Source organism: Rhinolophus hipposideros, assembly GCF_964194185.1.
Source record: "Rhinolophus hipposideros genome assembly, chromosome: 20".
Lineage (NCBI taxonomy): Eukaryota > Metazoa > Chordata > Mammalia > Chiroptera > Rhinolophidae > Rhinolophus > Rhinolophus hipposideros.
The window spans coordinates 14,178,713-14,201,814 of record NC_138066.1 but is presented as its reverse complement, the minus strand read 5'-3'; the positions used below and the strand labels follow the sequence as shown (position 1 = coordinate 14,201,814).

General features: G+C 38.8%; 1 protein-coding gene and 1 pseudogene across 6 annotated transcripts in view; both read right to left on the bottom strand.

Moving 5' to 3' along the window:
• METTL16 (methyltransferase 16, RNA N6-adenosine) overlaps positions 1 to 12,154 on the bottom strand; it is a 71,338-nt gene extending 59,184 nt beyond the window's left edge. For 4 of the 5 annotated variants that reach the window (XM_081028805.1, XM_081028808.1, XM_081028806.1 and 1 more), the window contains exons 1-2: positions 12,011 to 12,154; positions 5,753 to 5,880 (exon numbers count right to left, since the gene is read on the bottom strand). In XM_081028805.1, the coding sequence (XP_080884931.1) occupies positions 5,753 to 5,880 (128 nt within the window). In that variant the 5' untranslated portion in view covers positions 12,011 to 12,154. The remainder of the gene's footprint in view (positions 1 to 5,752; positions 5,881 to 12,010) is intronic. The other variant, XM_081028809.1, reaches the window with a different exon arrangement.
• A 2,996-nt stretch (positions 12,155 to 15,150) lies between these two features.
• On the bottom strand, positions 15,151 to 15,546 carry LOC308489301 (acyl-coenzyme A thioesterase 13-like; annotated as a pseudogene). The gene has a single exon. The product of its transcript is annotated as an acyl-coenzyme A thioesterase 13-like (transcript).
• Positions 15,547 to 23,102: the final 7,556 nt, after the last annotated feature.

Sequence of the window (23,102 nt, the reverse complement as noted above, 5' to 3'; positions counted from 1 at the left end):
TCTATCCATGAATTTCTCTTAAATTCCTCCAGTGATCTCTATTCCCTACTGCCTCTACCTAGTCATGCCACCAGCATATAGCTAATCTGGATTACTGAAATCATTTCCTACTTACTTCCCTACAGCTCCAGGTTTAATTCCCCCTGCAATCCATCCTCCACAATGCCCCTAGAACACATCTATCTAAACACAATTCTGACCACGTTATCCCCCCGCTTTAACAATTTAGTGGGTAAGGGAGGAGATGGGTAACTCTGAGTACACAAGAACTCTCGGCACCAAGTCCTTAAGATAAATTCTCACTCCTTTCTGGGCCTTACAAAGTGCTACGAGCAGCACCCTCTCTAGCCCCATCTCCTGTTATCTGTCTAGGGCATCCTTGCGCTCAACTCTTCCAGGTCCCCTACTACTCTGCTCTTTGTACATGCTATTGTGTTTCCCCTAAAATAAGCCCTACCCCCAAAATAAGATTGTTAGCCAGACGGACGCATTTAGTACGTTATGATGATGTTCTAGAAGATGACATGGCTGTATTTGAGGAAATGTAGATTGCTGTACATGAAAAAAATAAGACATCTCCTGACAACAAGCCCTAACGCATCTTTTGAAGCAAAAATTAATATAAGACCTGGTTTTATTTTTGGGGAAACACGGTACTCCCTCTGCCCCTCTGCCTGTAACACTCTTCTTTCTACTGGCTAATTCCTACTCATTCTTCAGAACACAACCAAGACAGGCTTCTGTTTCAAATGATTCTCTAAATCCCCAAATCGGGGTCAGATCTCCCTTGTATGGGAGGCTACTGCACACCCCGCCGATTTGGCCACACTGAGAAATATCAGTTTCAGAAATATCAGATAAGGTTAACTGCTTGTTTATTTGTCCACTTCCCCTACGAGGGTGTAAGCTCCAAATATGGCAGTGACTATGCTTTCCTTCTATTTCTTTGTCTTTCTTTTCCTCTTGTTCAATCTGTAGGCAAAACATTTACAAAAAAACTGGGCTAGTTTGGGGAGGAGTGAAAAGTGGTAGGAAAAATGAAGCAGGGCCTGGTTGGCACCCCTACAGAACAGGCCTCTCCAAGTCCCCAGCCCGGCCTCACCTTTACTTGACCTACCTATAGCTTAACAATTGATCAACCCCATGGCTTGAGATCAGAATGTCCCTTGTCCCACCCAGTTCCCTGTTTTAGAAAATTACCCCGAAACTTATGATTAATACCCTTAGGCTTCTTGATCACAATCTCTATGGTCTAGCATTCTTTCCAGGGCTACTCCCATCTGTTTCTGGGTTGTAGACTCCACCATAGAATCACGTGACCAGAGAGAAGGCTCCATGCAGAGCCCCAAAACTATCATGTAGCCTCTAGAGAAACACCCAGATTTTCCTTTTAACACCCCAAGCTGGTCTGAGAATGTTAAGGCAGTTTTTGGAGGTGTTAACCTGCTGCCTTCTCAGACCACTGGTCCGCTGATAATATATACTTATTCTTTTTTTAAATTTTTTTTAAATTGGAGAATATTGGGGAACAGTGTGTTTTTCCAGGACCCATCAGCTCCAAGTCAAGTTTTTGTTTTCAATCTAGTTGTGGAGGGCGCAGCTCACTGGCCCATGTGGGAATCGAACCAGCGACCTTGGTGTTATGAGCACTGCGCCGTAACCAACTGAGCCAACCGGCCGCCCATAAACGCTTATTCTATGACCCAGCTCCTATCTCCCTCTTTTGGCCAAGCAGTGCAGGCAGCATAAGCCTGGACTTGTTTGGCCTCTGGTTTCAGAAATATCAATAACTTAAGATATGCAGATGATCTGGCAGAATGTAGTACTGATTTGAAACAACTTTCTGATGAAAATGAAAGAAGAAAGTGCCAAAGCAGGACTGAATTTGAACATCACGAAGACAAAAAGCAAGACTGCAGACTATACAACTTTCATATTGACAATGAAGACACTGAAATTGGTAAAGATTATGCTGACCGTCATTCAGTCATCAATTCAAATGGAGACTGCAGCCAGGAAATCAAGGCTGAGACTCGGAAGGGCAGCAATGGGAGAATCAGAAAGATGACCAACAGCACGGATGCGTCATTAGAGACCAAAGCTAAGATCACCCACACTCTCGTATTCCCGATTACTGTGTACACATGGGAAAGGTGAACAGTGAAGAAGGCTGATAAGAAAAAACGAAATTATTCATTTGAAATATGGTGTTGGAGGAGAGCTCTAAGTTCTCTGGATCACCAGAAAGATCAAGGGGGTCCTAGAGCAAATCAAGCCTGCAGCATCACTGGAGTCAAAAATGACAAAACTGCAGTATTGTTGGAGACTACTTCCTTTGACTTCAGTCCCAGAGCCTCAGAATATCAGGATGTCTGGTTTCAGTTGGATTGTTGCTCATTTTTAATTGTAACAGTCTTAGCAGTAGAAACATTTTTGTTTGGGCTAATTGCTTTTTTACCAGGAAGCTGTTTTTTATAAAGTAACAAAGTCATCCCTGGGTGTCAAGTTGTCAAAACCACTTCCAAGAAAACAAGTTTTGTAACAATTTTTTTCTTGTCTTTGTATTTTAATGTAACCTTTCTTACCACATTGAAGGAAACAAATTAAGTATATTAAAAACAAAGACTTGACTCTCCTTAGCTATAGTACAATGCCAGGCCCACACATTGCTGCTACTAGAAGTGAAAGGAGACTTTGACTTGAATAATTGAATACCAGTAATTCTTAAAAGTACAGTGGTTTCCTCCTAATAATTACTTGTGCTTGCTCACTTTATAATCTGTTTCTAATTGATAAACAGAAAAAGATGAGAAATCTATCTACATAGTTACAAATTTCAGATGTATGCCTGTGGACTAATAGAAATTAGTATGTACAATTATGGCCGAAAAAAGTATTATTAGAAATTATTATAATCTCTTTTTCTGGGCATCACTAGTGGTCGACTCAAAAGGGATGAACTATAATTTACTTCAGTTAAGGAGGTTGAAAATTGGAGCAACTTTTCAGCCAAAGCAGTTCATTTTCTAACATAGTAACCTATATAAATTGAGAGTAAGATTATTAATATATGTAGATATAGAGAGTGGGACTGATTGCAATTAACTGAACTCTCTGCTATGCATGTACAGTGTATTAAAGTGTTACTGCCAAAGAGAATAGAAAAGACTGAATGTTTTAAAACTTCATTTAAAAAAAAGAAATTTGATTGCTCTGTGATATGTTTTAAACAAAAAGATTTTGCTCTTGGAAAAAAAAAAACACTGAAGCTGTCCTACTTTGGGAACATCATGAGAAGGCAGAGTTCTTTGTCACAGATCCCTTTGAGAATCTGATAAAAACTAAGGATTATCTTCCAGAAAAAATGAACGTAAATATATTTTTAAAATACTTTGATATGATTTCTAGAGTGTTTTGGTCCTCAGGTTAAGCCCTGCCCTACGGCCTCTATTTCTAAAGCCCTAAGGAGACTGCTAGGAGGAAGGAAGAGGTCATCCTTATGATCCTATTATTCCTTACCTTCCCTCTTCTCCACAAATCCTGCCTTCTCCTCCCCAAAGTTAAATCATCACACCTTTCCCCAGGCAGGCTTGGAATGAAACATTTCTTTCTCAAGGGTACATCACACACATCAGTTATTCCCATACCATTATCATAATCTTGCCATTTCCTGAAGCACTCATACCATTCTTTCATTTATTTATTAATGACAGTTGACATTCAATATTATATTAGTTTCAGTTGTACAGCATAGTGGTTACACATTTATATAATTTATGAAGTGATCCCCTCATAGTCTAGTACCCCCCTGGCACTGTACAGTTATTACAATTTATTGACTATATTCCCTATGCTGTACTTTACATCCCCATGACTATTTTGTAACTACCAATTTGTACTTCTTAATTCCTTTGCATTTTTCACCCAGCCCTCCAACTCTCCTCCTATCTGGCAACCATCAGTCTGCTCTCTGTATCCATGAGTCTCTGTCTGTTTTGTTTGTTCTTTTATTTTGCTCTTTAGATTCCATGCATAAGTGAGATCAAATAGTATTTATCTTTCTCTGTCTGACTTACTTCACTTAGTATAATACCCTCTGGGTCTATCCATGTTGCCATAAATGGAAAAATTTCATTCTTTTTATGGCTGAGTAATGTTCCATTATGTGTACATACACATATATGGGGTGCCAAAAAAATGTATACAAGTGAACACTTTGGTCAACGTTGCTCAAGCAGTAGTTTGCAGTTATCAGAAGTGTCTGGACGCTGATGGTAACCACTTTGAGCACCTCTTGTAACTGCAAAAGTCAAACATGACTTGTAGTCATCTTTTGCTATCGGTATATATTGAACATTACAATTTTAATAGTTTTTTCCTTTCTTAAAATGTGTATACATTTTTTTGACACTGTGTGTGGGGGGGTGTGCGCACACACACACAAACACACATATATGTGCATAGAGTCAAATAATTAAGTTCACGAACTTTCTACGGTGGAAAGTTTGTGAACTTAATTGTCCGTATATCTTTTTTTTTTTTTTTTTAAGATTTTATTGGGGAAAGGGAACAGGACTTTATTGGGGAACAGTGTGTACTTCCAGGACGTTTTTCCAAGTCAAGTTGTTGTCCTTTCAATCTTAGTTGTGGAGGGTGCTGTTCAGCTTCAAGTTGTTGTCCTTTCAATCTTAGTTGTGGAGCGTGCAGCTCAGCTCCAGGTCCAGTTGCCATTTCTAGTTGCAGGGGGTGCAGCCCACCTTCCCTGGCAGAAGTCAAAACTGGCAACCTTGTGGTTGAGAGGACGCCCTCCAACCAACTGAGCCATCTGGGAGCTTAGCAGCAGCTCAGCTCAAGGTGCCGAGTTCAATTTTAGTTGCAGGGGGCGCTGCCCACCATCCCTTACGGGTCTCAAGGAGTTGAACCGGCATTCTTGTGGTTGAGAGCCCATTGGCCCATGTGGTAATCTAACCGGCAGCCTTTGGAGTTAGGAGCATGGAGCTCTAACCGCCTAAGCCACCAGGCCGGCCCATCCATACATCTTTTTGAATTAGTGTTTTGGATTTTTTCGGATAAATACCCAGAAGTGGAATTGCTGGGTTATAAGGTAGTTCTATTTTTAATTTTTGTGGAATCTGCATACTGTTTTATTTTCTTAATTTGGGACGAGTGTGGGGATCAAACCATTTTATTGAGGGCCTTTGGGAAGACAATGAGATCCAATGTCTTTGGCCCGGCCAGGATATCTCCAGTTTAACAGCCACCAAAAGCTTATTTTCTTAATTTTTAAAATCAACTTTTTAACTTAAATGTAGTAAAATCCTAAGTAATAACATCTGTGAAATCACGGTTTTGATGTTGTAGTTATTATTTTCCTACCTCACATCAAAATGAACAACATACTTGAAAAAAGGACTTTAGACCCTTACCAGCAAACAAGTTTTAGAGGACAATCTTAAGGTTTCTACAGTTACTCTGGGATCTCTGGGCAAGCAATAATTTGGACATCGAGAGTTCTTTTTTTTAAGCCAGAGCAAACTTTAAAACATTTGGTCTTATCCTCTCATTTTGTAGATTAAAAAGCTGAAACCCAGACAGGTTAAAAAATTTGTCCAAAGTCAGAGGAGACATTTAATAACATGTCTAAGATTAGGATTCAGGTCCACTGTCAGTCCAATACGCTTTCCACTACACTGTATCCATTCAGATTACACTAGAATAATACAGTATCAAGAATTCTTCATCTGTTACCTACCTCACTCTTCCATTCAGATTTATCTGAATATGCTGCTTAAAATCTGGATATTTGGATGCCAGATATGCAAAGTCAGGAGGTTTGTCCTTGTATCTATTTCTTGCATGCATTGATTTACTCAGAGCCATCTTTAAAAAGAAAAAAAAAGGGAAAAAATCAGCATATTTAGTTAAAAAAAAAACTATTAATGGGGAAAAGCTGTGGTTGCCAAGTCAACAGTTACAGCCAACACATCCTTGACAATCAAATGAGAAAATAGAAGTTACGTTTTTAAAATGTACACAACAAATAAGCACATGAAAAGATGCTCACCAACATCTGCCATTAGAGAAATCAAACTTCTACCCATTAGGATGGCTATGATTTAAAATTTTTAAAAATTAAAAAAAATAACAAGTGTTAGAGAGGATGTGAAGAAATTGGAGCCCTCGTGCATTACAGGTGGAAATGTGAAATGGTACAATCACTGTGGAAAACAATTTGGTGGTCCTTTAAAAAGTTAAAACATAGAATTACCATATGATCCAGCATTTCCACTCCTAAGTACTAAGAGAATGAAAGCAGGGATTCAAACAGGTACTTGCATACCAATGCTCATAGGATCACTATTCCAAGAGCCAAAAGGTGGACACAACTCTAAGTGTCCATAAACAGATGAGTAAACAGAATGTGGTACATACATACAATGGAATACTATTCAGCCATAAAAAGTAATGAATTGATACATGCTACAACACAGACAAACCTTAAAAAACATTATGCTAAGGGAAATAAGCCTCACACAAAAGGAATATTAGGAATATTGTATTATGCCACTTATTTGAGGTACCAAGACTAGCCAAATTCATACAGATATAGAGCAGAATAGAGGTTACTTGGGGGTGGGGGAGGGAGCAATGATGAGTTATTCTTTAATGGGTACATAGTTTCTGTTTAGGATAAAAAACTTCTACAAATGGATAGTGGTGATGGTTGTACAATACTGTGAATATACTTAATGTCATTGAATGGTATGCTTTAAAATAGTTAAATTGGTAAATTTTATGTTATATGTATTTTACCACAATAAAAAGAAATGTACATAATACATGATGATTTTTCTTTTTTTAACCAAGGGAAGAAAATTGGAAACTATTCCTTTAAATGCACCAAAATAGCAGAAGGTGCAGTCAAGAATCTTATTATCTACAGCCAAGAATATTATAATCAGAGATTAGTTTTTACAGTAGTCTTGTATAGGTTGAATACTTGGTGGTGCCCCATAGGGTCACTAAAGTTTCAAAAAATATCTTCTATTCCAACCTCCTTTATAAATTTCAGTCTTGTCATTCCTAAGCAGCTCAAACCAAATGAAAACAAACTTAATTTTGTCTTCTTCCAGATTACAAAGAAGAAAAAAGTTAATGCATTTACAGAAAGAAATAAAAACTAGAAGAAAAAACCATTGTAGTGGTTTAGTAAACCTCTAAGTAGTTGAAAATTTTAAAATATGTTAGTGTACTATATATCTCTGAGTGGTAGGTGATTTTTATTTTCTTCTTTACACCATTCTGCATTTTCCATTTTTATAATAAGCATTCATCTAAACAGTGTTCCATAGTCAGAAACCTAGGAATCACCTGATTGTTCTCCACCCTCTCATGTCCCAAGAAGTCATCATGTGGACCTAACTTGTTAAATACCTCTCAAATCCATCTATTTTTCCCTGTCTCCACTAATGTAAGCCAGTACAAGTTACCTAGACTACAACAGCCTCTTAATTGGTTTCCCTGAATCCCTTTTATTCTCTCCACTTCTTTTTCCATCTTGCAGTGATCATTTCTAAACACAAATCTCATTATATCCTTCTCCTATGCCCACTGGCTCAAAACCTTACTCTTAGGATAAAAATAAAAACCTGACTTCAGCATACATATAAGGCCCAGCATGGTGTGGGCTCACCTATTTCTTCACCATCAGCTTAAGTCACACCCCTCTAGCTTATTTTTCTGTCCTTCCACTCTGGCAACAGATCTTTACATAGCTTACTCCTTTTGTCTATGTTCTTTCCTCCTCCTCTTCACCTGAGGAATTCCTACTCATCCTTCCTATCACAGTTCAAGTGTCTCTTCTTCAGGAAGGTCTTTCCTTCCCTAATTTCCTGGGTTGAGTCATATCCCCTATTATAAAGTTTCCTAGCAACAAGGCCCTTTCCTTTGCAGTTTTTAGAGGTGTAACTTTACATAGTAATAAATCTGTTAACACTCTATTTCAGAAGGATTTTTGACAGCTTTTGACATTGGAAATTTAACAACCATGTTCAAAAAAGAATTGTTGTCTTCACTCCAGACCTTTCCAAATCATATATCCAACTGCCAATGAGACTTTTCACCTGAATGGCTCAAAAGTACTTCAAGCACAACATGTTTAAAATTAATAATTTCTACCCACCCCAAAATCGTCTTCTTTGAATCTTCCCTATTTCACTGAATGACACCACTATGTTTATATGGCACACAACCCAAAATCTTTAGCATCTTCTCCACCCTACGTCCCCTATTCCAAACACACCATGTCCTGAATATTCTCTCCTAATTATTCCTTGATCCTATCTATTTTTCACCCTTCACAACTCCCCGCACCCAAAATCATTATCATTTCTTACTTGGATTACTACAATAGCCTCTAACTGATCTCTCTATAACCACTCTTGCTCACGCAATTTCCTTTTCACCCAGCAGGCAATCTTCCCTCCTCCATCCCATGCAAATTTGAACATTCCTTGTTAAATCACTTCAGGAGCTTCCTAACGTTATTAGTCTGATTAAGTCCAAAATCATTATCAAGGCATACAAAATCCAGGCCTTGCCTATCCCTCTAACTTCATTTGTTGTCACCTTTCTCTTCTTGCACTATGTTGCAGTCGTACTGGTCTTCTTTCATTCTCTGCTGCATTATGGTCTGCCCTCCCATCCCTTCATCCTGTGAAGGCTCAGGAGTCTTTCATATCGTACCCTCACATCATTTTCTCTGGTAGGCTTTCTCTGACACCACACATTCAATCAAATGCCTACTCTATATGAGGCCTGAAAATTAAGTTAGCGAACTTCTTGCAATGATGTTGCTAACCCTTTTTGATATCACAAGGATTATTTATTATGAATTTGTACCAACTGGACAAACAGTTAAACAAGTTTACTATTTGGAAGTGCTGAAAAGGCTGCGTGAAAAACTTAGACGAGCTGAACTTTTCGCCAACAATTCATGGCTCTCGCATCACGACAATGCACCAGCTCGCACGGCGCTGTCTGTGAGGGAGTTTTTAGCCAGTAAACAAATAAATGTACTGCAACACCCTCCCTACTCACCTGATCTGGCCCCCAATGACTTCTTTCTTTACCCAAAGATAAAACAAATATTGAAAGGAAGACATTTTGATGACACTAAGGACATCAAGGGTAATATGACGACAGCTCTGATGGCCATTCCAGAAAGAGTTCCAAAATTGCTTTGAATGGTGGACTAGGCACTGGCATCAGTGCATAGCTTCCTAAGGGGAGGACTTCGAAGGTGACCATAGTGATATTCAGCAATGAGGTATATAGCACTTTTTCTAGGATGAGTTCGCGAACTTAACGGTCTGACCTCATATGCTTTCAAAGCATTCTATACTTTTCTCTCAGAGACCTTTGGTTTACATTTGTCACACACACACCAGGCCATAACCATGTCCATCTTATTCTTCACTATACCCCCTCCCCAACAACTGGCATATACTAAATATTTGCTTAGTAAATGAATAATTCAGAATTAGGGGGAATTAATAGTCACTTGGAAGTTTTTCCACACATTACTATTACCTTTTGGCCCTCACATTGTTACAGAAACTCACTATATACAAGTTTTAACTTCCTAACATTAACATACCCTTTACAGACCATCAAGAAAGAAGTGAGCATAAAACTAGGACAGGTCCCAGTCCCCAAGAAAAAGTTGAAAAAGAAAATATTTTCCTTTCTTGTGATTCTGGCAAGCAACAAAAAAAGCAAGGTACTCTGAACAGTAATTTCAAGAGACACTGGTATGTTAGGGCTCTACAACACATTAAGATTTTAAAGACATACATTTAAAGATTTTAATATATGTACATTGATGTCAGCTGTAACATTTTACAGCTGACATCAATGTACATACACTAACACTCTGAACATATGCAGAACAAATTAAATTACCGATGTGTCCACAGAATATCCAAACCTACAGAAAAGTTTTGTAAGAGTTTCTTGGAGCCAAGTTTTTTTGAGGACATGCCCAGAAGCAAAATATCAATGGTCTGGAGAATGGCAGTTTTGCGGTTCCTTGTATGCATTTAGAATAAAGGAGAAAACATGAGGAAGGCACAGGAAGTCCACTGGTGGTAGATTAAGGAAGCAGGAGAAAGCAAAGCAGGAAAATCTCTAGGATTGGATAAAAAGCAAAATGGAGAAACACAGATTTCTTTGACATTGGTGGGTACAGGATAGTTAATTAACATTTACAATACACAGTGATGGTACTCAGGTAACAAGATAACACTGACAGGTTCTGTGGTCTCGTGTTATGGTGCCTTTGGTTGTGCCTTCGTGGGGTCTAGAAGAGGCTATTACTCTGACATTTCAAAGTATGTTATCCTAGATGCATCAGAACAACAGACAGGCTTCACGTAAGGTAAAGACTGGCCTTTGCTAAGGAAGCTATAGGCCTGGGACGTGACTACCGGCTATGACCTGCCCAGTTAGGAATTTGTGATCAGATTATCCTGTGGGGTTACTTGCGGTCACTGAACTTTTTTGGCCTGCCATGTGGCTCCTCCTGAGCTTATCAGGTTTATTACATAGACCCTTTTTCATTCACATATGGCAGATTCAGTTCAATTCTTACATTATTCAACTTTTCTGGTCAGAACAGATAGAACGAGTCAATAAGGCCACTTCTTTGCTAACCAAGCTCCTAATATAGGCAATGGGTTCTTAAGTAAATCTATCCCATTCCGCAGAATTTAACTGAGTGTCAACTCTTACCTGTCCTCAGCATTGTCACTTCCTTCTTGCTAACTCAATTTATATTTCTCTTTCTGGCTCATTCTGCTCTAGGTACACTTGACCTCCTTGCTGTTTCTCTATCAACTCCGGCATACTCCTGCCTCAGGACTTTTGTAATTGATGTCTGTTCTGCATGGATTGATCTTCCCCTGGAAATACACACATACAAGGTACCCTGGCCTTGTTCAGGTCTCTAAATCAAATGTCGCCAAATGATGCCTTTCCTAAGTACCTCTACTTTAAAATGCAGTAAGTGAACACACTTCGTGTTTCCCTTACTAGCTTCAATCTTCTACACAGAACTTATGCATTTGACTGACATTCCATATATTTCACTTTTTGAAAACATTTTCCCTGCCAGTAAGCTTCATGAGGGAAAATATTTTGTCTATTTGTTCACTGTGATTTCTCAGCACCTAAATTAGGTCCCGTAGGCACGCAACCAGTATTTGTGGATTGAAAGCATGATGGAATTCTTTTCACTGTCCAGGCCACTGAAACACAGCACCCTCATTCTTGGTGAACAGTCCCGTCTTGATTCCCAAAGAGACTCATCCCTAGGGTTGGGGCTTTTTTTCCCGGTGACCCGAGTGACTCCAAAAAGCCAAAACAGAACCTTGAAGCTACCGTTACCTTGGTTTCTCTTGACGTTTAAATAATCCTCCACAACTACCACGTACCTCAACACAACATATTCTAAATTCCGCTTTCAGAACTTCGAATTCCTTCTGCCCAGATCCCTCCCACTTCAATCCCAATCTTTTTTTTTTTTTTTTTTATCATTGCCTTCCCTCATAAAGCCTACTTTTTCTTCTAGTCCCGCCCATGCCAGTTTTCCATTTCTTCCACTACTTCCACACCATCTTACCTACTCAGATTGTTTTCCCGCCTCAGTTTCGGATCCCTCTAAACCTCCTCAGCCCTGGGGGGTCTTTCCTACTTCAATCCTAGACTCCATTCTATTCGCCAACTCCTCCCACCCACCCTACCACCACTCCAGCTTGCACACACACACACACACACACACACACACACACACACACACACACACACAGAGACACCCCGACACCCCATCGGGTCTCTCTCCCTAGACCCCGAAGCCAACACCTCACGGGCCCAAAACCCGAGAATGAGAAACCTGGGTGATATATGGGTTAAGCGAACTCGCAACCCACATGAAAGATATTAAGGGACTCACCTCTACGGTCAAAGTTCCTGCCAGACGACCAGTCTGGAGTGGGCCTCTAAACCCAGCGTCTTAAGGAAACCTCGGCGCTAAGCTCCTAGAAACGCAGATGTTACGCTCCCAGCGCGCCGCCATCTTGGGCAGCCATCCAGCCTCGTGATTGGACGAGTAACTCTCGCGAGACCTGTACAGATGCTGAAGAAAGAAGAACCTGTCGCGAGATTGCAGTTTGCGGCTCCTTTTGACAGAGGGAGGGGGCTTGGTAACAAGCGGAGTCCTTTTCGTGAAGGCACCTGCGTTAGCATCTGCTAGGTAACTTGTTTTTTTAAATGTAGATTTAAAAAAAGTCGCTTTCTGGGTCCCACTCCAGACTTTGGGGTTGGGCGGGAAAGATGAGGATGGTGGGGGACCGGGGAGAGAGGGCTTTTGGATTTGACGGCGGGCAGTTAAAGTTTATTGTGCAACAGGTCTCTCCTCATGCTATGTGTTATTGAAACATCACAGATAAACTGTGAGGTGAGAAAGAGTAGTCTCTTTTACAGAGGAAGAACTGGGGATCAGAAATATGAAGTCGTTTGTTCAAGATCTAACACCCAGATGACATCACATCTTTGTTCGTCGTATTTCCTCACTTGCCTCTTGAGCTGGAAGCGTTTTATTTTTCTTTTCAACACGGTTATACTAATTTTACCCTCTGGTAAGTAGAGTGAGCATTCATCTCCCATTTTACGACTGAGACAAACAGGTGAATTACTTTCAAAAGGTATACAGTTAGTAACAAAACTTGGGCCAAAATCTGAGCCTCTGGACCCCCACCTAGTACCTCTTTCCATTAAAAAAACAAAAAACAAAAAAACTTACCTAGGTCCTAGCAATTAATGTTTCTGGCAAACTAGCTTCTGGCAAACTATTGCCATAAAATAGAGAGATAGGTACTAAGGAATGGAGACTCTAGCTTTAGGAAAAACTAAGTTTCCCAGCAGGTGTCCAAGGAAAGGGAGGTGTTTTCATTATCTATTGTGTAACAAACCACCCCAAAATGTATGGTTTGAAACACGCCAATCTGGGCAGGGATTAGCCGGCTCCCCACCCCACCGGCTCCCCACCCTCCCCCTCCTCACACCCCCGGCCATTCTGCTGTCCTTGCTGGTGGTGGTAACATCAACTGGGGGCTGGTTCAGCTGGAATGACTGGGCCATTCTCTCCCTGTAGACTCAGATCCTCTCCTCCATGTGATCTTTCCACATTATCTCTCCAGCCGAGTAGCCATGCTTCTTACATGGTGGCTAAGGGCTCCCAAAAGGGCAAAAGTGAAAGCTGCTAGGCTTTCTTAAGGCTTAGGACCAGAAATGGTGCTTTCACCACATTCTGTTTGTTAAAGCAAGTCAAAGGGCCAGCCCAGATTCAAAAAGAGGGGAATGGGGTGGCTGGTTAGCACAGTTGGTTAGAGCGTGGTGCTAATAACACCAAGGTTGCTCAGTTCCATCCCCACATGGGCCACTGTGAGCTGCACCCTCAAAAAAAAGGGGGGTGGGGAACTATGCAAGGGTAACCTCCAGTACTTGAATGTATGGTTCACTGGGTCTACCACTGTAGCAGAATACCACAGAAAGCGTTCTGTCTTTAGTTGATAGTGACTTTGGTACTGGTTATTTTTACAGTATTTGGTGCTTTCTTCTGGAAAGGTAAAAGAGAAAGGTAAAAGGGGCGTGACTAATAGGCTTGAATGTGGATTGTATTTAAAATGTTGGTGAATTTCTCTGTCAGCTCCAAACAGATCCAACTCTCCTGTAAGTCAAACCAGAGAAACCCTAACTCTGCAGCCAGGGAATCTGGGCTTTAATCCTGACCCCACCACTTACTAACCCTGTGATTATGGACAGTTTATTTAAACTATTCAAGCCTTGGTTTGCTCAATATTGCAAAACTGGAGAGTAATCTCATAAAGTTGTTGTGAGAATTAAATCAGATAATGCATGTACAACACTTAGCATAGTTTCTGATTCATAATAAGCTGTTATTATTATTATTATTACTATTACTATTATTCCTTGTAACTTCTCTGGACACTTTCCATTTTTGAAAAATTATTTCATAAAGATAAAATATCCCCCATCCTAACAAAAATTTTAAAAAATAAATAAAAACAAAGATAAAACATGTTCATTATAAATTTGTAAAAGTAAATTTGTAAAAAAAAATTAATTGATTCAGGAAAGTATGACAAGAAGGCAAAAATTCTCTGAAATCTCACCACCTAGAGCCAATCACCATCAAATTTTGGTAACCTTACTTCTAGACTTCTATATATTCATAAGGATATAGGACTAAATAATTTTTATAGAAATATTTTATATTTTTTTACTCAAATATAAGTCTTGGAGGTTCTACTTCAGTTAATATAGTTCTATATGATCCTTTGTGATGGGTGCATAATATTCCATTGTATGGATATGCCACAATTTTTTAACTCATTTCCCTACAGGTGGACATAGGTTGGTCTGCCCCTAAAACTGTGGTACGATGATAAATACATCTCCTTTAATTTTTTTTAAAAATGGTTTTATTTTAGGTACTAGAAAAGGGGCTAACAATATGCTCCCCCCCCAATATAAAATATGCCAGACAAATTATCAGAGAAAAACACCACACCCATTGGACTATTGCCTATATCACATTAATGTGCTTTGCCTCCAAATTTCTTGACTATTTTAAGCTACATCCCTTAATCTGTTTTCCAATATGGGCTATGGTCCTTCTGTTTTGAAGTTCCACAGTCTTTAAAAAAAATGTAAATGGCATTTTAGAACTGAGAAGTACCTAAAATTCATTAAGGATTAACCAGTAATTTATATTTTTCCTTTAGCTTAATATTTAGAATTCAGTTTTAAAGTAATCTTATCTCAAAATGGTCCAGCTAGTTTCTTTGCTTTACCTAAGTTATCAAAACACTTTGAGCTAAGAATTTTTTTATCCAAGTATCATACATAGGATTAAAAACTAAAACCGAAGAGGTTTAAAATGAAAAAATAAATACACCCCCATCCTATACCCCACTTGGACTCCATATCCTTTTCCCCAAAGTATTTCTTAGCTACTTCTCCTGGTTGTGCTAATTTATTTTGAAAATTACATATTTGTTCAAGTCACATTTACACTCGATATACCTTGTTGGGTTTCTTTAAGTCATACTGGTGTCCTCTCAAGTTTCCCAGGTGTTTTGTGTGTCAGCCTTGTGCTACTGATTTTCCTGTGGCTTTGTTGGTCAGATCCACAGAGGCAAACACGTGTTTTTCCTTGTTTCTGAATATGGGCTGTAATTACTGTGCCTCTTCCTATTTTAGCAGATGAAATGTACATTATGTTCCTATTGACACTGACACCAGGTGCTCCCCTTTCTGTGCAAATCAGAGACATTGTTGATATGTTACCACTGAGGTGGCTATCAACCTCCCGGGGAGAGTGCCCAGCTTGGTTTGCTCCTCTTCTACCTTCAGTTTACAAAACACTTTCCCAGGAGCAGCAGAGACAAGAGTCACCCGCTCCATAGCTGCACTTATCACGCTCACTGGTCAGTTGATATGGGAGTACCGGGGCAGCCTTTAAATTTTTTTTTCTACATAAAATGAAAATTGTCTAGAGACTCCACAACATAGATTAACAAGATATTCAACATCTGGTTCTTAAGGCTTATCTCTGACTTACCCTCAAATCCCCAAGAATATAATCTGGTAGAAGTCCATACAATTTCCATACCCCAGCAAGGACAGAATAGGCATCCAACTGAATTACAGCCTTTGCTCCATGCTGTCTCTCTGTTTAGGAAACTGATGCTGCACTTTCAGTGAGTAATGCTGTTAATTCTGAAATATTGCAGAGGTGGTGCCAGAACTGTTCAGCCACCTGCAGGGCTGGCATCAACCCTTGAGGGCATCAGCCTGGACTCCCACTTTACAGAAGTTAATTATTTCAAAGACATTGTTACTCTTCCCTGCCTGTCCTTTAGCTAGGGCCAAGTCAATATCCACAGGTCTCTCTAACTTCATGTCTCAGGAAGCAATGATTGAGTATCAGTTCCTTCTAGCCCAGAACACGCTGGCCTCCTTATGTAAATTTATCCAGCTCCTCCTTAGGGACCAAGTTAATATATGAGAGAGCTAATGGCCACCTTAATTAAGTCACAAAAGCTATGCCTCAATCCCAGAATAATGATTGTTTCTCAGCCTACATGTACATAACCGAGAGAGCTATGCAAGTGATGCTTTACCCTTAGGACACCATATTTTTTATTATAAATAATGCTGAATTCTTTTAAGAACTTGGAAGGTAAATTTCAAAAATGAATAGCTGATGGAAGAACTGGATTTAAATGTACATTTGACTACCCTCCCTCCTGTTCTAAGTCCCCCAAACAGAAGATATTAATCAAAAAACAAATAAATTCCAAATAGGGCTGAAAACTCAGAAACAGTTCCATTAACACACCAAAAAATTGAGGATACTCTGAAAAAAATAGGACACAAATAGGAATAAAAAGTAAAAGGCCAAGAGGTTTTTTTTTTTTTAATAGGGAACTGTAGATGGTTTTGAAATTTACCTCAAAAACAATATGCAAGAATAGCTAATAATACTGTTTTCTACCTTAAAAATATTACAATTACACCATACCTAAAATAAATTTCATAGAGATAATAAAACAATTATAAAAACAAATAAAATCAACTATAGAACTATAAGAATGTAGGAGAATGTTTTTATAAACTTAGAATAGGGAGAGCCTTCTAAAGATACAAAACTCAAAAACTGTAAAGGAAATGATTGCTAAAGTTGATTATATAAAAAATTTTAAATTCAATATAAAAAAATACTACAAACAATTGACAACAAACAGAAAATATTTGCAATATATATAATAAAGAGTTAATATCCAAGATATATTCTCAAACAATAACAAATTAATATGCAAATAATCCAGTGTTAAAATGAGCAATACATATAAAGAGGACACTCACAAAAGAGCATACATAGTTGACTAGTGAATATATTTTAAAAATGCTAAAACCCATAATCATAGAAAGACATAGTAAAATAACTATAACATACTGTTTTTAACACATCAGATTAATAAAAAATATTGATAATGTTCAGTGATGGTAAATTTTGGTGTGTTGGTTGGCTTTTGCTGTGTAACAAACTAAAACTTGGTGGCTCAAAACAACAAACATTATTACTCACAATTCTGTGCATTAGATGTACAGTTATTCTGGTCTGGTCTAGTTCAGCTGATCTCTGTAGTTTGCTGGAGGCTACACTGGGGCTTGGATGGTCTAGGATGACCTTACATGCCTGGCAATTGGCAGGCTGGTTGGTTTAGGGTAAGGGTCAGTGAACCAGTGGGCCAAATCTGTTTATTTATATGTGGTTGATGGTCACTTTCACAATACAACAGCAGAGGTGAGTAGTTGCAAAGAGACCATATAGCCCGTAAAGCTGAAAATATTTACAATTAGCCCTTTACAGAAAAAGTTTGCCAACCCCCAGTTTAGGAAACCTAAGATGGGAGTACGTCTCTACTTCACGTTGTTTCTCACCCTTAAGTAGGATAGATTGGGTTTATTCACATGGCAGCAACATTCCAAGAAAGCTAGAAAGTAAACTACAATATCTCTCAAAGCCTAGGCCAACCCAAATACAAGGAGTTGGGGAAATAGACGTCACCTCTGGGTGGAAGGAACAGCAAAGAATCTGGTCAATTGCAACCCACCATAGTTAGTATAAATTGCCTTTTTGAAGGCCCATTAAGCAATATACATATAAATCCAAAATGGCCAATCCTAGAATATTTGTGAAAGGAAAAAAACTGATGACAGTGATTCCATCTGGAGTGAAGAACTGATGATTGGGAAGCAGGAGTAGGAAGACTTGCTTTTCAATATGATTGATGTAGTAACTTGAATTTTGTACTAAGGATATATTGAAAAGTAAATAAATGTGTATATATTCTCCTAAACAGCAATTCCATTTTTACGTTATGTTCCAGAGAAATGCATATTTACTTACAGTGAGGTTGAAGTAGGTACACTGATGTTCGTTGTCACATTGTTTATAAAAGAGAAAAAAAAGGGAACAATGTAAATATCCTTCAGTAGGGGAGTAAGTATACAAATTACGATACATCGATACATCCGTATTATGGAATGCTATATAGCTGTTAAAAAGAAATAAATCTGTATCTACTGACATGCAAAATCTCCAAGGTACAGAATAAGCTAAAAGGAAATTGTGAAACAGTAGGCAGTAGGTTCAATTTGATACCATTTATATAAAGCAAAAACAAAACACCTATTTCAATATAAAAAAATATAAAAGTAGCCATAGGAAAAGATCTGAAAGGGAAAATCCTAAACTGGTATGTGGTTACTTTGCGGAAACTGAGTTGAAAGGTTAGACATAGAGCATTAATAGAGTTTTAATTTTTTTCTGTATCATTGAAGTGTTTTACAATGACAATGAATTAATATACAGTTGTACAATTCAAAAATTGATTTAAAATAATAAAAAATAAACAAGAAGATAAAATCAAGTTTGTCAAGAAACCACAGCCTGAAAATTCATGAGGCAAGGACAGTTTGGAAGGGTGGCAAAGTTGGATAATATGAGATAAAAGAGATTTGGAAGATATACCCAGACGCTCCAACTCTTTTTAGTAGGAGTTCCAGAGTATGAGAACAAGAAAATAAAAAAAATAATGGGAAAAAATTTCCTAAAGCAGAAAAAGATACAAATCTTCATATTAAGAGTTCACTGTGTACCAAACTGAATAAATTTTAAAAGGCCCACGCCAAGTCAAATTGTTAAAGTGGACCCTAATCCAATGTGACTGGTATCCTTATAAGGAGAGGAGATTAGGTCCCAGACAACACAGACAGGAACAGCCATGAAAGGATGCAGCAAGAAGGTGGCCATCTGCAAGCCAAGGAGAGGCTTCAGAAGAAACCAAACTTGCTGACACCTTGATCTTGGACTTCCAGCCTCCAGAATTGTGAGAAAATAAATCTCTGTTGTTTCAGCCACCTAGTCTGTGGTATTTTGTTATGAAAGCCCTAGTAAACTAATACAGCTTCCTTGATTATATTTGTTTTATAAGTATTTTATACTTTTTGATGCTGTTGTGAGTGGAATTTGTGTCCGGTTTCTTTCATTTAGGGTCATGTCTTCAAGGTTCATCCATATTGTACCATGTATCAGTACTTCATTCCTTTTTATGGCTGAATAATATTCCACTATACAGATATACCACATTTCACTTATCCATTCATCAGTTGATGGATATTTGGATTGTTTCCATTTGTTGGGTATTGTGAATAGTGCTGAAGTATTCCTGTACAAGCTTTTGTTTGAACACTTGTTTTCAATTCTCTTGAATATACTCCTGGGAGTGAAATTGCGAGGTCATGTGGTAACTCTGTTTAACTTTTTTAAAGTTATGGCTGCATCATTTTACATTTGATCAGCAGTTTATGAGTGTTCCAACTATTATTATAAAAATAATAAGTGTGCTTAGTTTTAAAAAATAGTGCTACAAGGCTTATGGCAAAATACAATAGTCCTTTACCCATCTCTCTGTTCCATTCCCCAGAGGCAACTACTCTCAATTCTTTTAATTTTTTCCTTTGTTTTTCTCCATTTTCTAAATAATGCACATAATACAATTTCATAGTTTTATCAATTCTAGGCATTATGCTGACTTCCAATACTCTATGTTTTCTTTCTTGTACAACTTTTTGGTTTTCCTGAAATTACCGTCATATTTTCACTTGCTTGGTTTTCTATGTACCTATCTCTATTTCACTACTTTTTCTCAACTGCTCCAAACGTCTGTCACATGACTGTCAGTAGTTTTTCCATACATTCAAACACAAGTTGAAGCCTTTGTTGGTTCCATTTGCATTTTTTAAATCTGGAGACCTCTATCCTTCAGCCCCCTCTTCCTTCCCCAATTTGAACTAGCTGTGCCTGCCCGGGGCCTGTGCACACCTGAGTCCTTCAGGGTCTGCCCTCGCCAGTGCCCTGGGTTGGAGCTCCAATTTCCAGGGTCCATGGCTTTCTCCTTCATATTGCACATCCTCATTTTGCTAAAATACATCTATCAGGAGTAGTGTAAATTGAGTGCTTCAGAAATTAAATACCGTAGCCCTTATATGTCTCAGTATGTCTTTATTCCACCATAACACTTGGTAGGCTGGTTAGGATAGATGTAGAGATCCTTTTTCCTCATTATTCTGAAAGTAAAGCTTCATGGTCTTGTAATATCCAATGACTCTGGTAGGCCACTCTAATTCTTGATGCTTTGTCTTTGGCCTGTTTTTCCTTTTTTCTCTTTGGAACAACTTAGCATCTTCTCTTTATTCTTGGTGTTCTGAAATTTGATGACAAATAGCTGCATTGTTTTTTGTTTGTTTGTTTGTTTGTTTGTTTGTTTGTAGTGCAAGCCTTTTGGTGAGCTCTTTCAATCTGGAAACTCAAGTCCCTCAAATCTGGAAAATTTTCCTGTAGTATTTCCTTTGATAATTTAAAGAGATTTTTGTTATCGGGACTTGTTGAATAATCTGAACCAGCTCCTTTATAAATATCCAGCAAATGTTTCTGGATGTTTCTGTATTTTGGGTTTTATTGTGTGTGTTTTCTGATTATGAAGATAATGCCTACTTACAATGGAAACTATAAAATTTAACATGCTTTTTAAAGATTCTGTGAAAGTGGAGTTGCAATAATAAAGACAGAATCATTTCTAATAGCTGCGTAGCATTCCGTTAGAAAGATGTACCGTTATGTATTTGACTAGAACTCTACTAGTAGGCAGCTGTTTCAGTTTCTCTTTCTATGACCAGTGCGGGGGTACACCTCTTGTGTGCATACTCGTAGATACTAAAATGTAAGCGCTCTCCTTATCCCTGCTGTGTTGGGGGACAGTGGAAGTAGGGGAAGGGTCATGAGAAGATGGGATTCTACTTGTTTCTTATGGAGGAGCTGTTGGGAGAGTGTCTGCACCTTTCTGGAGTTGAACTTGGTGTGACTTCTCCGATGGCAGTGCCTAGGGCAGCCCCTCTCCATCCTCAGTGTGCTCATGGATCACCTGGGGAATCTGTTAAATAAACAGCAGGTCCCTGAGCTGCACCCCAGAGAGATTCAGTCTGAGGAGGGGCTTGAAAACCTGCATTTTTAACAAGCACTCCAGCTGATTCTCATGGGGGTTTGTGGTGACCCACATTTAGAGAAATACTGACAGTGGAGGAGAGAGTGGATGGAGATAAATAGTGTTTTCCTGAGAAACGAGTTGGGGGCTGATAGGGAAGAAAATTAAGCATCTTCAGTTCCCGTCGGGGACCGGGTTCCAGAGTGGTGTGGATTAGAGCAGAACTAACACATCTGCCTTCATTCTGTAAAAGGATCCGATGATTCTGATAGTCGCATAGAAAGACCCCCAAGTCCCCAAGTCTGTCCCTAAACTGTCATTTCCTTGCCTCCTTTGTGCTCAGTGTTATTCAGTTATGAAAATGGGTTATATAGAAACACCTCAGCATGTTCATGGGGCGTTAGAAAAGTCATGGGCTCTGGCTGGGAAAGGTGGGAGCTGACCCCAATGTCACCAACAGAGATCCCCAACCAAGGTTAGAAATACTGGTGGAAAGCGGAAGAATGATACCAAGTCTTGGAGAATGTGGCGCAACAGCAACTCTGATGGGTGGAACATAAATTGGTCCAACCATTCTGAAAAACAATTTGACCCAATAATTCCACTCTAGGGTATATACCCCAGAGAAATTGGGCTCCAGGAAACACAGATATCAATAAACAGCAAAAAGCTAGACAATCCAAACACCCTTGGACAAAAGAATGGATACATTAATTGTGGTATAAGAGTATTTACACAATGAAATGATATACATGGTATAAATGAGTGAACCATACACACATCAGCATGGATGAATTTTAGAATATATATAATGAGTTGAAAAAAAGTAATTCATACAATGAATACATTCCTGTTAAACTTGAAAATAACCATAACTAAACAATTTATTGTTTGGGGACTTATGTGTGGGAAATATAAAGAAAAGCAAAAGATTATGGGACAAGTTCAGAATAACAGTCACCTCTGGATACGGCAGGGTTTGAGATCTTTAAGCATTGGTGATGTTCTAGTTCTTCGGTGGGGTGATGGGTTCACAGGTGTTTCTTGAATTATTATGCATGTGATTACACATATATAACATATGTCCTTTGGGCTTTATCAAATATTTCAAAATTTAAAAAATAGAAAGATGAAATCTCTTAGCCACTACTGTGATCTCTCAAAGTTATTTATCCTCTGAACCCCATCTCTCCTCCAACAGCCATGATGGACCAGAATGTAAGATGTCAGGCCCAAAGAGGCCAATGGAAGTTTGTAAAATTCCAGCCCCTCTGATCAGCCAGAGAGATTGGGGCAAATCCCTGTTTTGCCCCTTCCCAGTCTGTTTCTCATAGACTATACCTGTCACTAAATGATGACCTCTTTGCCCAGCTGAGCTGATGGCTTGTTTAGGTAATAAGGCATTTTTCTGACAACAGTTCGATGCTTGGGACATTGTTTTCTGAACAAGCAAGCCATCCTAATACCTAATTTTTCTTATCCCAATGCATCCCTAGCACCCACTCTTTTCCATCTGCCAGTCTCACATCTGGCTGGGCCTCTAAACTCCTTTTGCATTTCTGATGATGAACTTCTTTGGCTTCCTTCCTCAGCAGCAGGCCTAGGGCTTTCCTGGGCCTTCAGTGTTCTCCCTCTGCATGTTTCCTAATTCAGAGACCACTCAACTTTTGGTGTAGAAGAGGGGCAGAGCCCCTAAGGTGAGGGTTTTGTTTTCATTTGTTTTTGTTTTTTACATTTTATTTATTTAGACATTCAATATTATTTTATATTAATTTCAGGTGTACAGCATAGTGGTTAGACATTTACATAATTTAAGTCCACCAGACTAGTCTAGTACCCACCTGGCACTATGCACAGTTATTACCATATAATTGACTATATTTCTATGCTTTATTTTACATCCCCATG